The 15,936-nt window shown below is 42.9% G+C and overlaps 1 protein-coding gene across 1 annotated transcript in view; it reads right to left on the reverse strand.

Moving 5' to 3' along the window:
* Nucleotides 1-1,912: 1,912 nt before the first annotated feature.
* The window catches only part of TEX15 (testis expressed 15, meiosis and synapsis associated), a 330,552-nt gene continuing 316,528 nt past the window's right edge, over nt 1,913-15,936 (reverse strand). Inside the window, 1 exon segment of the mRNA XM_030192116.1 lies at nt 1,913-3,118. Coding sequence (XP_030047976.1) covers nt 3,105-3,118 — 14 coding nt within the window. The 3' untranslated portion in view covers nt 1,913-3,104.

Below are 15,936 nucleotides of genomic sequence, written 5' to 3' on the forward strand. Positions count from 1 at the left end.
TGTTAAAGTAGGGCCCTCCATGGCTACTTTAACAACTGGCTCCCAAAATGTGGGCTTGGGCCCCCTGCTGAATTCTCTTTTACTTTGCTGGTGGGGATGCTGAGCCCTGCCAGCCAAGTAAATAGACTGCTGCTGCTCCCAGCTCCTTGTTTCCAGCTCTGAGCAGCAGGCTGGGACTTCTCCAGCATATGTGAGAAGTTTCAGCATGCTGCTCAGAGCAAGAGGTTGGGAGTGGTGGCAGTCCATTTATTGGCTGCCAGCAAAGGTATGCCTAGCGTGCCCGCATGAAGGAGGGAGGAGAGAGAGGCAAGTGTTGCTCCCCCCCCTCCAACCAGCCACCCCTGATCCGGAGAAAGAGCCTGTTGTTAAAAATTTACCAGCACACCCCTGCCTGTAGGGATTTCTGATGCCAAATGTGTTGTTAACATCAGTTCCTGTTTATAGGGCACCCTGGTGTGTACCATGTTTGATGACATCACTTTCTGTCATAGAAGGGATTCTGGAAGCAGTCAGTCTAGATTTTCTATTTATAGGGTATACTTTCTTAGATATGATGATATCACTTCCTGTCACCCAGGAGATTCTTGGAGCTGCGTCTTGGAGTAAATGAAGTCACTTCATCTTATGTAAGGATTTTCAGTAACTGTCATCTTGGAAAGGGGTGTGGTTAGACCATGCTCAGGACACAAAGTACCGCGAGCTGCTGTGTGAAGTGCAGCCACATGGGGCAGGAACGAGGGGGTTGTGCTCCCGCCCCCAATGACCCCCTACTGGATCACCAGGGAGACAGGTAGGCCTGAGGGGACTTTGGGAGGCTCATTTGAGGGAGGGAGTGGGAGGAAGGGAGGAACTTGGAGTATCATGGCCCCCGGGGGGGGGGGGGGGGGGGAAGGGGATCATGAGGGTTTTAAAGAGTAAAAATAGTTATGTGGGTGTTGGCCCAATATTCAGAGCTAGCACCTTCAAAGCTAAGCAGCCTTTAATGGAAGAAGTAACTAACTTGTTAGTCTTACTCATACACACAAGGAGTGACTCGGGCTCCACATACTGCAGCAGGACATGTTTATCCACTCCTACCCTAGTTGAGATATTTATCCATCTCTCTGTCCTCATGTGCAACTTTCTTTAAATCAGTCACTTTATTTTCTAACTCTTCCGACTGTCTTATCTATCTATATGTTACATCTTTGCTTTACCCTTCACTATCAATTATAATGTTCTATTACATCTTGTGTTGACATTGTAAGTAGTATATCATACCACACTTTGTAGTGTTATTTGAATATTTTTACCACGGTAATTGCCTATTGCTCATGCTTGACCAATTCTTACTGTACACCGCCTTCAGTGAATTCCTTCAAAAAGGTGGTAAATAAATCCTAATAAATAAATAAAATAATTTAGAACCTAAATTAGGCCCCTTAGCTATGTGGTTGCCAGAACTGAATATTGCCAGTGCCCACATAACCCCAGGTCGTCCCCAGTGCTGCCCTTGACCTTCCCACTTTTTGGTCGGTCTGTGGGGATTTAGTGACAGTCTTTGGTTAAGTGCCGCTGAAAATCCCCACTTAGGTGGTGGGAAGCAATTTAAGCAGACAGGAGCCACTCCTGCCCACTTAAATCGCTTTGAAAATCAGCTGGTATGCCTTTAAGGGAGGAGCTATTTCCTGAGAAGCAGATTTTGGAAGCATAAATGTGATTTAAATAAGTGCAAGTCTGAAAACTTAACACTTCTCAATTTATATATTTTCAGATTTATGTTCTTAAAGAGCTGTATGGATTCTTAGAATGGTAATTACTGGATAGTATACTTTAATCATACAGTTTTTCCAGTAATAGGAAAACATCAAATACTCTATGCACATATTCTTGTTTTATTAACACTAAAATATACAGTACTACAGTGCACAAACAGCATTCAGAAAATATTGGTAATTCCTCCAACATAAAACCTGCAGTAATGAACTAAAGAAAATACTATTCTTGAATCTTAAAAATAGTACATAGTAATCTAAAAATATAACATCAGGCATTTGGATAATAGCCAACAACAAATACAAGCAAACAAGTTCAGTTCAAGCATCTAAATCCAACCTAAAAGTAGATGGATTGTATGGGCAAAAGTTATCCAGAGCTATTGTTGGTAAGGCCCTTTAATCTTCACATATAAAGCACAACAAGCAAAAAATATAGCTACTGCAGACTACTTCATAGCTTGTGTTACACCATCAAAATTACAGCATTACAAAGGTTTCACAGCAAGTAATCTAATATGCGTTGTACAGTGACTAAAAAAAATCCCCAAAAGGTTATGCTCCACTAAGATACAAATAACACAAAATAAGAGTTTCATTTCTTGATAGGCATTACTCTGCATTTACACAGTGTTTAAACTTACTAATTCTACAGACTGTGAAAAAGCGATACAAAATGCTCCCTTTCTGATGAGGGAAAATTGAATTATTCAAACCTATCCTTACAATAAATAAGTTTGCTTGTACAAGAACAAAGAAAACTGTATTCTTGTTTAAAGAAATTAGCTGCCATTATATGCAGATTAAATAAACATACAATATTTATTTAAAAGTTTACATTTTGTTGCAATAATGGCATGTATAAAGGCTACTTAAACAAAAAACTCAATTTGAATCTGCTTTATTTCAAACAGCCTGAAGCAAACCTCTGCTTACACACCTTATTTTTATTACACAATATTTTTGCACATTGTATGAAGTATCCAAGAATTAAGAGTAAACTTTTTTCCTATTGTGTAAATAGGTATCAGTGCATTCTTTCTATCTAGTTGGTAGATAGGCATGGCATTTCTAATACACATTTTCCTTCTGAGGTTGCACTGAAGTAATTGCATAAAAAAGAAAATTTTACTATTACCAGAACAAAGTTTAAAATGTACTATACTTATAAAGTAAATTGGTACATTTACAAATTCAATATGGTATCACATTCATACCAACAATTCAAATATTATACTTTTTTAGGAAACAAAATATTCTGTGAACTCCTTCCCCTCTACTTGAAACACCACAACTCAATCCTTTGCATTTTTGTAGCCACGGGGGTACTTTCAGTAGTCAGGAAAAAATTTACTTCCATGAACCTGAAAACACAAAATGTTCAGCATTAATATCACTTTGTTTAAAATCTGTGGAAGATGTTCACTAAGGTGCACAAAGCAGCTAGTATTGGTGTTGGCACGAGGTAACCATTAGCATGAACAGGCATTAATAGTTATCATATGCTAAAACACTGACAGTGTCATGACTTCTGACAGAGCAGCTGAACAGCCCATGATAGCCACCCCTTCAACTCCCCCAACATATGCATGCCCCCTTTCTCCCTGTCTCGAACATCCTCATTTGGTAACTCCAATCAATCCCTCCATTCAATACCCTCCCCCCAATCAACCCCCCTATCTCAATAAGCACCCTCCTGGACTGCGAACTCAAAAGAAATTCTCCCAGAGCAACCCCACCTCCCAACAGGTACTCCCCAAAAACCATATCCTGACCCTCCTCCTCCCCTGGACTTACCTGGGGTTGCCATGGTAATCTAGTGGGCTGGGGCAGGAGCAGTCTCCATTCACTCATACCAAAGCGCTGATCTAGGTTTAAAATGGGCCTAATGATTCCTAGTGGCAGCATAGTGATTCCTCTTACATGTCAGATTGATTCTTGAAGGTCATTGGCTCCACTTTGAAATCAGAGCAGGGCCAGGCAGGGGTCAGAGGGGGATAGCTCCTACCCCAGCCCACAAGACTACTGCTAGGGGGTCACTGATACCATTTTGAACCTGGTATAGAATTGGAGTGGAAGCAGTAGAGGACCACTCCCACCCCAGCCCACTAGATATTAGGGTGACCACTGGGTAAGTCCAGGGAGACTGAGCAGAGTCAGGGTATGGTGTTAGGGGGTACCTGTTGGGGAGCAGAGTTGCTCTGGGGGTTCATGTTGGGGAGGGTTGCTGTCTGGGAAGGATGCTTATCAAGGTAGGGGGCGCCTTTGATCAAGGATAGGGGGTGTTTAATGTGTGATTTACTAAAGGGCATAAGAAGTCTTCAATATATGGTATATTAAGAGGGGCATTTTCAATATAATGTCTAAATCCGATCCAGTAGCGAACAAGGCCATTTTCAAACCAGAAAAACATCCAACTTTTTGTTTCAAAAATGGCCATTTGCGAGATGTTTTTGTGCTCAGTGTGTCTATCTTTTAGGACCATTTTCAGGAAAAAAAAAAAAAAAGTCCAAGGGAAAAATGCACAAAAACAACCCACTGGGATGTATGGGGGTGGGGGGGCATACAGACATCCCAGCAGAGCAGTGGTGAACTCTAGGGCAGAGATGGGGTTGTTACTTTTTAAAAGTACTTAAGTAGAAAGTCATCCCCCCCCCTCCAAAAAAAAAGCCTCAAGTAAAAGTAATACAGCTCTTAAGGAAAAATTATGTTCTTATGGATAATTTTCTTTCCTTTAATCATACCAGACCAGTCCAGACTAATGGGTTGTGTCCATCTACCAGCGGAAGGAGACAGAGAAAATAGTTCCAAGTAAACCGCCTCTTAAGGATATCGTGCAGCCTAGAATGTTCAGTATTTCGAATAGCCAAGTAATGGTGCTCTGAAGTCTAGAAGAAAACACAGTTAATACCAAGCAGGCAAACTCTTGGAGCCAATATGCAGAACCTCACTGTTTCTGCTTGGCCAAAGGCAACTGCAACCTCCCCTCACAGTAAAGTAAGCGGGAGGGAATGGTCCATGCTGAGCTTGCCCAAGCACATAGAGAGCTACCCCTGAATCCAGGGAAAGAACTCCGTGATCCCAAGTAACAGGACTCATACAGAGCTGGCACAACAACAAGTGGCAGGAGATTGAATAGAGAAGATGAAGTAGGCAGTGCTGTAGGACATCCCACCATATTGAAGAGTTGTGGAACAGCCAGGGATACCTAAAGGAAACAACACTCTGCCAGACTTTAGCCAGGGACGGCATCTGGACTGGTCTGGTATGATTAAAAGGAAAGAAAATTATCAGTAAGAACATAAATTTTCCTTCCTTGTCATCTATACCAGACCAGTCCAGACTAATGGGATGTAGCAAAGCAGTTTCCCAAAGATGGGGGGGAGGGGGAAGAAGAATGCAGAAGATTGAAAAATCAACAACGCTATACACACAGCAAAAAAACAGATCAGCAGAAAAGGATTCGAATATCTGAACCACCAGGCTACCAAAATGGAAGAGTTAGACACTAGAAAAGGAACTGAAGCCGTTGGATGTAAAACAAACGTCCTGAGCAAAAGAAAATTTATGTACCCCTGTCCCAAGAGTAGCAAAAGAAGCAGCAAAAGATACTCATGCCAAAGGACCACCCCCCACCCCCCCCTGGAAGGAAGGCAACAAGGAGAAGAACTGTCTCTCCTAGACCAGGATCCACTTCTCCGAACCCTGGAAGGACAAAGACCAACTCCCAAACCTGCCGGTCTGCCTTGAGTCCAAGATGGTCGGATGAAGTGACCCTAACAAGTACTAGGAGTACACAATCCCAAACAATGCACCACACTTCATAGAAGAAAGGAAGCAAGGCCCAGGAACCACCCAGACCTGCGACTAGTGACAGAAGCAAACTCCACAGAACAAGAAGAGACTCCAGAGTCGAGAGAACCAACTAACTGGTACACTAGTCTCTCCAGGAGAACCATGAAGAAAAGGGCAGCAGCATATCAAGGTACAACCATAGAAAGAGAGTACTCCTCAACCAGCTCACTCTGGACTTAGGGATGAAAGAACAGAGCCAAGAGAACAAAAGGAGACAAAAAGAAAGAGAGTCGAGAGCCACACAGTGGGGAAAAGACCCCCAAGGTGCCAAAGTAGCCACAAAAGGAACAGAGACTAATTCAAACTCCAGCAATGGAGAAGCTTCTCGCCAGCCACCAAGAGGCTACGGCAAGAAAAGGTGCCACTGGAATGGTAGCTAACAGGAGACAAGACAGTCTTGTCTAGCAATCTAAACTGCGGTATGCCACAGCTGCCGAGAAGTTACTGTATCCAACCCGCAGAAAAGAGCTGGGGTTGACCGACAAGGTGAAACAGTGCCCAACAGGCAAAGGTGAAAATACGCTCCACAGTCAGAGACTGAACTGTGCTCAAGGGACAGAAACTAAGTTGTGCTCATCAGACAGAGTAGGATCCGTGCTCAACGAGAACAAACGGATTTGCACTCAAAGCACACAAACTGAGCCACGCACCACGGGCAGAGAAAGAGTTGCACACCTCTGGCAAAGATAGAAATGCACTGAACAAGCAAAGAAGTTGAGAGTAACAGACAATGAGCAGTGCCCCACTGAAAGAGCTGGATGTTAGAGGTACCTACAAAACTGAAGCTGCGGTAGCGATGGAACTGTGTATAAAACGCAGACACGGAGCTGCTTTCCACACACAAACAAGGAGCTGCGCTCCGGATGCTAGCAAGGAGCTGCGCTCCTGACACCGGTAAGGAGATGCGCTCCACACGCTGAAAAGGAGCTATGCTTCCTACACAGACATGAAGCTGTGTAGCACCTGCAGTCACAGAGCTGTGCTCCACATACCACCCTGGAACTTTTCCCAATTTGCAGAGAAGACTTGTGGTAAACACACAGAGATGGAGCTACACTCAACAGGCGGTGGTGCAGCTGTGTTCTGCACGCAGACAGGGAGCTGCATTCCATATGCAGAGAGAGAGAGCTGCATGCCACACGCAGACACAGGACTGTGCCCCACACTCAGACCTGCAGAGAAAGAACTACACTCAACATGTGACAATGGAGCTGCGTTCAACATGCAGAGATGAAAGGTTGCAGAATAAGCAGTGAAGGAACTTCACTCAACATGCCTTGAAAGAGCTGTCCTCAACATACAGCGATGGAGCTAAAGCCAACCTGGAACTCTGCCCAACATGCAGCGATGGAGCCGTACCCAACATGGAACGGTGGAACTGCATGGAATAATGAAGCTGCGCTCAACATGCAACAATGGAGCTGCGCTCAACATGCAACGATGCAGCTGTCCTCAACATACGGTGATGGAGCTGCGTTCAACATAGGGCAATGGAGCTGCGCTCAACATGCAGCGATGGAGCTGTGCTCAACATACGGCGATGGAGCTGTGCTCAAATGCAGTGATGGAACTGTGCTCAACCTATTATGGATCCAACTTCTCCTCCCTAGGCAGCAAACTCTGGAATGCCCTCCCCAGTCACATCCGATCAATCTGTGACCATCTACTCTTCCGGAAAGCACTAAAAACCCATTTATTCAAGCATGCCTATCCAAATGACCCAGACTAATCTTATGAACCCATCTACCCAACACATACCCAGGAGACAACGACATTGGCCCAGACTATATCTCCCACCTTATTCCCTTCTCCATTGCCTATCTCTACCTACTTATCTATTCTACTATTCTGTTATACTTAATTTTTACTTCCTCTAACAATATTCTGTATTCACTATTACTATGTAAGCCGCATTGAACCTGCTTTGAGTGGGAAAGCGCGGGATACAAATGTAATAATAAATAAATAAACATGCAGCGATGAAACTGTGCTCAATATGCAGCGATGGAGCTGTGCTCATCATGCAGCGATGGAGCTGTGCCCAACAAGCAAAATGCATAGATGGAGCCCCCGGGAACAGCCAGAGAAGAAGGTGCTGCCAGGAGGCCAACAGGAAAGGACCACAACTTATGGAAATGCAGACCTGGCGCTGCACTCCCCTGGCCCAAAGGGACTAAAATTACAAGAAGAGAAGCCCTATGCCCCAACAGACACTTTCAGCCCCCAAGTGGTCTCTGAGCCACAACGACCACCCTCCTAGGCAACCGATACAGAGCAGCAGTCAACATAGAGAAAGAACTCCCGCCAAGAGGGAGGTAAGCATCACAGATCTGGAATCCTCAGACCATAGGGAGCAAAATGCAGCCGTAAGGCAGTGAGGAAGAAACAACTCTCGCCAGGCCAGGAACAAGAGGAAACTGGCCACTAACACCAAACTGAGGAAAAACCAGCTAAGGGAGAGTCAAACTCCACACCTAGAACAGAGCCACTTCCCTGCATAAAAAGTAGAGAAAAGCGCAGAGTTAAGAGGTGATAATCCAGATGCACAGCAATAGATCTGCTCAGCAGGAAAGAACTGCGCCCCTTACAGAAAAAGGGAGTGCCAAATGTGCCAGGAGAGAGACGCCTGAAACTAGAAAAGGCAAACTCCGCCCGTGCCAGGCTAAAACTCCCGCCCGAAAGCAAGGAAGAGTTGTGGCAAACTAGTCCTAAAAAGGCACATTCCCATAAAGAGACATTGAACTGAGTCCAAGCAAAAGACTGGCAAGAATGGCACTCCCAAGCGTACTCAGAAGAGAGATTTGAGCTAGCAGTTGCACACCAAGGGCAACTCAGACCCCTGCCAGAAGGAAAGTACCCTACAGACAAACCAGAGCAGACAGGAGGGATCCATGGGGATGAGAGAACCAGAACCTCCCTAAGGAAGGGAGGAAAAACTGCTGCCAAAACAAGAATCAAATAGCAGGGGCGTCTCAAGCAAGATGCCTGAAGCAGCAGAGACCGGACGGTCTGAAAAAGAACTGACCAACAGCCGCGTAAGGCTGACAGGAATGAAAAAATAGCCCTGGACTAAAAAGACTGAGCCTGCAGCCAAACGGAGCCAGCGAAAGACTTCCCCCACTTTGGAAACGGCAGACTAAGACCTTTGAACCGCAAAGGTACAAGTTCCAGCAACGGGGCCACCCTCTGAACCAGTTGCGGTTTAGGACCAAGAAGAGAAAAACAACTGAGTTTCGTGATCCAGACACGAGCCGTGCCCCACAAAAAAAATCAAAGCAACTGGTACCAGCTCAGAAGGGTCCAAGATCAGAATCAGACGCCGGCCAGCGAAATTCAAAGAAACTTAGCAATCGGCCCCCTAGAATACATTGCCAAAGCGGGACAATAAATCAGGTAACAGGCAAGCGAAAGAAGGAAAAACAAAGTTTCTTCTTTTTTTTTTTTTTAAACAATCTTCTTCACTAGGGACAGGAATAAATAAAGGTTTACCTCAGAGGCAGAAAAGGAGGGAAAAACAAAGTTTCCTTTTTTTTTTTTTAAATAAACAACCTTCTTCACTAGTGACAGGAATAAATAAAGACTTACTTCAGAGGCAGAAATTCAGATATACCTACCACCACAGAAGAGAAGAACCCCACAGGAGAGACATGTTACACCATGCCACAATCAACCATCACCCTGCTAGAAAGACAGCCAGGGGAGGGAGGGGAGGGGAGGGAACCAGGGTCACTGGATATCACCCTAGCTGGCAGATGAGGAACTCAGGACCACTGAGTATCATCTAAATCTAGCCCCAACATGGCTACCAGCACACCCCTGGCTCCACTGTCACCAGAAGAATCTGGGACAGGAGCTACCAGCCAGCAATCCACAGCAGCTGCACAATCCGTCCACCATCCACTAGGAGACAGAGAAAATACTGAACATTCCAGGCTGCACGATATCCTTAAGGGGCGGTGTACTTGGAACTATTTTCTCTGTCTCCTTCTGCTGGTAGATGGACACAACCCATTAGTCTGGACTGGTCTGGTATAGATGACAAGGAAAACTACTTTTTTACTACAAAGTAAAAAGTATTCTTAACAAGTTGGACCACAGAATCTAGCATGTTTACAAGCAACATTCAAAGGGGTCGCACAAGGTCCTTCCTAGAAAAAAAACAACATCCTGAGCATTGCAGTGGGGAGAAGAACATTAGTACACACATTGGAAAACTAAACAAGCTGGATTAATCCAGATTAGTCCCACAAAGACACTTGATGCTAACAGAATACCCGGCCTTTTTCACACATGAACAGAGGTAGCCCCTCATAAAGTATAGAATAAGTAACTATAAAGTATAGAATAAGTAACCACATATAAAAAGAAATATGTAGACAAAAATTAAACTGAACCCTCAAGAAGCCGTACTCTGCATACAGTGCAAAACCAAAGAAATAGAAACAGTGACACATCCCCTTTCTACCATACAAAATATAAAGAGAGCAGATGTAAATTTCAGAAACTTACATATTCCAATTACTAAATTAAAAATTAACAAAATAAAACAAAAACAGAGATATGAAAAAATACTTTTTTAAAAACTACTTTCTAAATTTGTACTTTGTTACTAAATATAACAGTACAGCTTAAATGTAACTCATTACAAGTAAAATTACTACCAATTGTACCATGACAGCACATAAGAGCCAAATGTCCCATCCACAATATCCACTATTTCCTCCTTTCCCTATGAGATCCCACATGTATGTCCCACACTTTCTTAAATTCAGACACAACCCTAGTCTCTATCACCTCCACCGAGAGGTGATTCCACATGTCCACCACCCTTTCAGTGAAAAAAGTATTTCTTTAGATTACTCCTTGAGTCTATAATCTCTTAGCTTCATCCTTTGCCCTCTCATTCCAGAGTTTTCCTTCATCTGAAAGAAGCTCACCTCCTGTGCATTAATACCATAGAGTTACTACCCATCTCTGCCTTAAGGGGGCGTTGCAATGGACTTCACATAAAAGGTCCCAGGTACACATCTCATCGTTAGCCCCCTTATATTGTATGGGAAGCCCTCCAAAATCCACCAAAAACCTACTGTGTATCACTACAATAGTCCTTATGCCTACAGGTGTCACCTATATGTAGGTACAGTAGGTATTTTGGAGAGTTCACACCTGCTACCACAAGTGTGCCGGTTAGAATGGGATATGGGCCTGGGTCCACTACACAGACCACTAGGATACTCCAGAAACCTCCATGCTACTCTAATAGGACTGGCGCTAACATCTGAAGCAGTCATAGAGGCTGGCATGTAATGTTTCTTTCACAGTTTTTGGGGGTGGGGGGGGGGGGTGGGAGGGATTCAGTGGCCTCTGGGAGAGTAAGGGGGTTTATGCCTTAATCCCTCCAGTGGTCATTTAGTAATTCAGTCGTGATTGAAACAGGTCTAGCCAAAAAGTCTTTATTTTGACCCTAGCCGTTTTCATTTTGTTCCATTATTGCAGAAAAACATCTATCTTTTGGTGCCGCCCATGTCCCACCCAAAAAATGCTTCCAACATGCCCCCTTGACATTTGGGCTAACTGTGGAGTAAAACATTTAAAATCGGAGTATCAAAAATTGCAATTTGGATTTTTTTGAGAGAAAAACATCCTTCTGCCACTTTATGATGTATTTTGGACATTTTTTTATTTTGAAAATGAGCCTCCAAGGGTCTTATTTACTAAAATTCAATAAGATTTTGCAGTTATGGGTTGACAGCCACAATTATCGTACAGTAATTGCAAATCCTCTGAGTTAACTGGGGCATTCACAACATTTTGCTATTCAGATAACATAAAAAAACGTTCTTTAACATGTTAACTGCAGGCATATATTCAGATGGGGTTACCTGTGCCACTTTATTTGCTACAATTTGAGTTCAGAATGGTCCGCCAAGGGTGGAGAACTTGAACTTCCCACGGAAAACACAAGTTATGGGAAAAAGTGGGATGTTTGACCACGGAAACCAAAGACTGGAGAAATAAATTCTTCTAAAAGCAAAAACGTTTATTAGGTAAAAAGACTCGACACAAACGCTGTGTTTCAGTTGCTAGGCCTGCATCAGGAGTCTCAATGAACTAAGAGCATCTGATGCGCAGATGTTGAAGAAAAAGAACTGGTGAAGTATGATGCCAATAAAGTCGGTCTTTAAAAAGACCTTTGGGTGAAAATAGAGACTTGATCGTCAATGGGTTAAGTTACCAGCATGAACGAGAAGCAAGAGGTCATTCACATGGGAGGAGTACAGGTGGTGCTGCCATCTACATGAGCAAAAGTAACGTGTATCTTGCTGCATTTAAGTACCTCCAGTTACTCCAGCATAATATATTCAGATTTGATAAAATCTCTTAAGTACCCACAGGAAATCCAATATGTTAGCAGTTAACTTTCATAGAGGAGACTGATAAAATGAAGTAAAAAAATTGGAGGAGCACCTGCAAAGGACAAAAATTTACATCAGGCGTGGATGCTATTCAACGATACTGTCCTGGAAGCCTAGACTACATATATTCCATGTATTAAAAAAGGAGGAAGGAAGGCCGAATGACAGCCTTCATGGTTAAAAAAGTGAGGTGAAAGAAGCTATTACAGCTAAAAGAAAATCCTTCAGGCAATGGAAGAAGGATCCGACTGAAAATAACAGGAAACAGCATAAGGAATGGCAAGTCAAATTTAAAGTGCTGATAAGAAAGGCAAAGAGAGACTTAGAAAAAAAGATTGTGTTGGAGGTAAAAACATATAGCAAAAACTTTTTCTGGTATATAAAAGCAAGAAGCCGGTAAAAGAATCAGTTGACCGCTAAATGACAGAGGGGTAAAAGGGGCACTCAGGCCATAGTGGAGAGATTAAATGAATTCTTGGCTTCAGTTTTCACTGAGGAAGATGTGGTATTCAATGCTGATGAGTCAGAGAAACTGAAACAAATCTTGTTAAACCTGGAAGATACAATGGGGCAATCTGACAAATTGAAGAATAGCAAATTGCCTGGACTAGATGGTATACATCCCAGAGTACAATTAGAATTGAAAAATTAACTTGCAAAGCTACTGTTGGTAATATGTAAGTTATCTTTAAAATCAAACATTGTACCAAAAGTTTGGAGAGTGGCCAATGTAATGCCAATTTTTAAAAAGGGTTCCAGAGGTGATCCAGGAAATTATAAACTGGTGAGCCTGACGTCAGTGCTGGGCAAAATGGTAGAGACTATTATAAAGAAAATAAATTACAGAACAATCAGGTTTCAGACCATGCTATAGCACCAAGACTGTATCAAATCTCAGAAAAGAAATTAGCATAAGATCTAAGATCTTAATAATGTAGTTCTATATGTCTAGCGCATTCGATGTAGTAGATCATAATATCCTACTTAACGTATTAGACAACTTTGGCATATGTGGAACAGTCCACAAATGGTTTCAAGGATTCCTGAAATCAAGATCTTACAAAGTGAAAATGAAAGGAACCTTATCCTCTCCTTGGTCACTGGACTGTGGCATCCTTCAGGGCTCTGCAATATTGCCCATTCTGTTTAATGTAATGATGTAACAGACTAGAAACAGCAGGATTCAAAACATTCATATATGCTGATGATGTTACCATATACATAACCTTCAAAAAGAACATTCAAGACATCTTACAAAAGGCAAAATTTGGCTTGTTTGATGGAAACCTGGGCCTCAGAATCCAAACTAAAGCTAAATAAAGAAAAAACTAAATTCGTGGCCATTACCAATCTAGTTGACCAAAATGACTACAACAGTTTCACAACTGACAACACTTCACTCACTGTTCACAGTAATCTGAAAATTCTAGGTATAACATTAACTTTTGATACTCAAGTTTCCTCAGTAATCACAAAATCTTTCAGGTCTCTTTGGAAACTAAAAAGGATCAGACCCTATTTCTCATCAGAAATATTCAGACTATTGGTACAATCATTAACGTTATCCCAATTCGATAATTGTACTACCATATATGCTGGTTGTAAGAAGTACCTGTTGAAAAAAAAAACTCCAAACAGCTCAAAACACTGCAGCCAGGTTCATATACAAAATCTCTCATTTTGAAAGTGCTTCCCCTTTATTAATCAAATTACACTGGCTTCCCATCAAAGCGAGAATCACCTTCAAATTATGTACCTTTATCTTTCAAATCCTAAATGGCACAGCTCCAGACTATATGGTACCATTAATAAACTTACCGCAAGGAAACACTAAATATGAGGCAAGAAACTACAGACTACACCTCCCAAATTGCAAACAAGTGATCTACAAAACTGTCCACTCTGCAGACTTCATTTACCAAGGAACCAAATGGTAGAACTCCTTACCACCCAAAATAAGAAACATACAGGAATATACTAGATTCCACAAAGTCCTCAAATCGTTCCTATTCAAACAAACCCTCACAAAGAACAACCATATCTCAAACAACCTGAATTGGTTATTACTCTATGTAACATTAACTTTCTCTTTGCTTCAATTTCTCATTCATAATAGATTTTCTAAATGTTAAACTTCCATAGTTATCCAGTATGTTTATGATACTGTATTGAAAAATTGGATTCTTACAACAAATTACTTTCTTACTTTGTTATGTATCCTATACTGTTTATTGTAAGCCACATTGAACTCAAACTTGTTTGGGATAATGTGGGATATAAACATATAAATAAATAAATAAAAATCCATAGGCACAGATTAATGTGACAAAGCCAACATGGATTTAGTCAATGGAAATATTGCCTCACCAATCTACTAAATGTATTTGAAGGGGTGAATAAACATGTGGATTATGGTGAGCCAGTCAACATTGTTTATATGGATTTTCAAAACGCATTTGATAAAATACCTAATGAAAGACTCCTGAGGACGTTAGAAAGTCATGGAATAGGAAGTAATGCACTATTGTAGATTTAAAACTAGTTAAAATACAGAAAAAAGTGAATAGGGTAAATGGTCAGTATTCTCAATGGAGAGAGTAGATAGTGCGGTTCCCTAGGGGTCTGTGTTAAGACCACTGCTTTTTAACATATTTATAAATGATCTAGAAATGAGAATAACTAGTGAGGTAATTAAATTTGCTGATGACACTAAGGGCCAGATGCACTAAAGCAAATGCTACATACCTGTAGAAGGTATTCTCCGAGGACAGCAGGCTGATTGTTCTCACTGATGGGTGACGTCCACGGCAGCCCCTCCAATCGGAAACTTCACTAGCAAAGGCCTTTGCTAGTCCTCGCGCGCTCCTGCGCACCGCGCATGCGCGGCCGTCTTCCCGCCCGAACCGGCTCGTGTTCGTCAGTCCCATATGTAGCAAAACAAAGCAAGGGAAGACACAACTCCAAAGGGGAGGTGGGCGGGTTTGTGAGAACAATCAGCCTGCTGTCCTCGGAGAATACCTTCTACATTTATGTAGCATTCGCTTTCTCCGAGGACAAGCAGGCTGCTTGTTCTCACTGATGGGGTATCCCTAGCCCCCAGGCTCACTCAAAACAACAACCATGGTCAATTGGGCCTCGCAACGGCGAGGACATAACTGAGATTGACCTAAAAAATTTACCAACTAACTGAGAGTGCAGCCTGGAACAGAACAAACAGGGCCCTCGGGGGTGGAGTTGGATCCTAAAGCCCAAACAGGTTCTGAAGAACTGACTGCCCGAACCGACTGTCGCGTCGGGTATCCTGCTGCAGGCAGTAATGAGATGTGAATGTGTGGACAGATGACCACGTCGCAGCTTTGCAAATTTCTTCAATGGAGGCTGACTTCAAGAGGGCTACCGACGCAGCCATGGCTCTAACATTATGAGCCGTGACATGACCCTCAAGAGCCAGCTCCGCCTGGGCGTAAGTGAAGGAAATGCAATCTGCTAGCCAATTGGATATGGTGCGTTTCCCCACAGCCACTCCCCTCCTATTGGGATCAAAAGAAACAAACAATTGGGCGGACTGTCTGTTGGGCTGTGTCCGCTCCAGATAGAAGGCCAATGCTCTCTTGCAGTCCAATGTGTGCAGCTGACGTTCAGCAGGGCAGGAATGAGGACGGGGAAAAAATGTTGGCAAGACAATTGACTGGTTCAGATGGAACTCCGACACAACCTTTGGCAAGAACTTAGGGTGAGTGCGGAGGACTACTCTGTTATGATGAAATTTGGTGTAAGGGGCCTGGGCTACCAGGGCCTGAAGCTCACTGACTCTACGAGCTGAAGTAACTGCCACCAAGAAAATGACCTTCCAGGTCAAGTACTTCAGATGGCAGGAATTCAGTGGCTCAAAAGGAGGTTTCATTAGCTGG

Source organism: Microcaecilia unicolor, chromosome 2 (assembly GCF_901765095.1).
Source record: "Microcaecilia unicolor chromosome 2, aMicUni1.1, whole genome shotgun sequence".
NCBI lineage: Eukaryota > Metazoa > Chordata > Amphibia > Gymnophiona > Siphonopidae > Microcaecilia > Microcaecilia unicolor.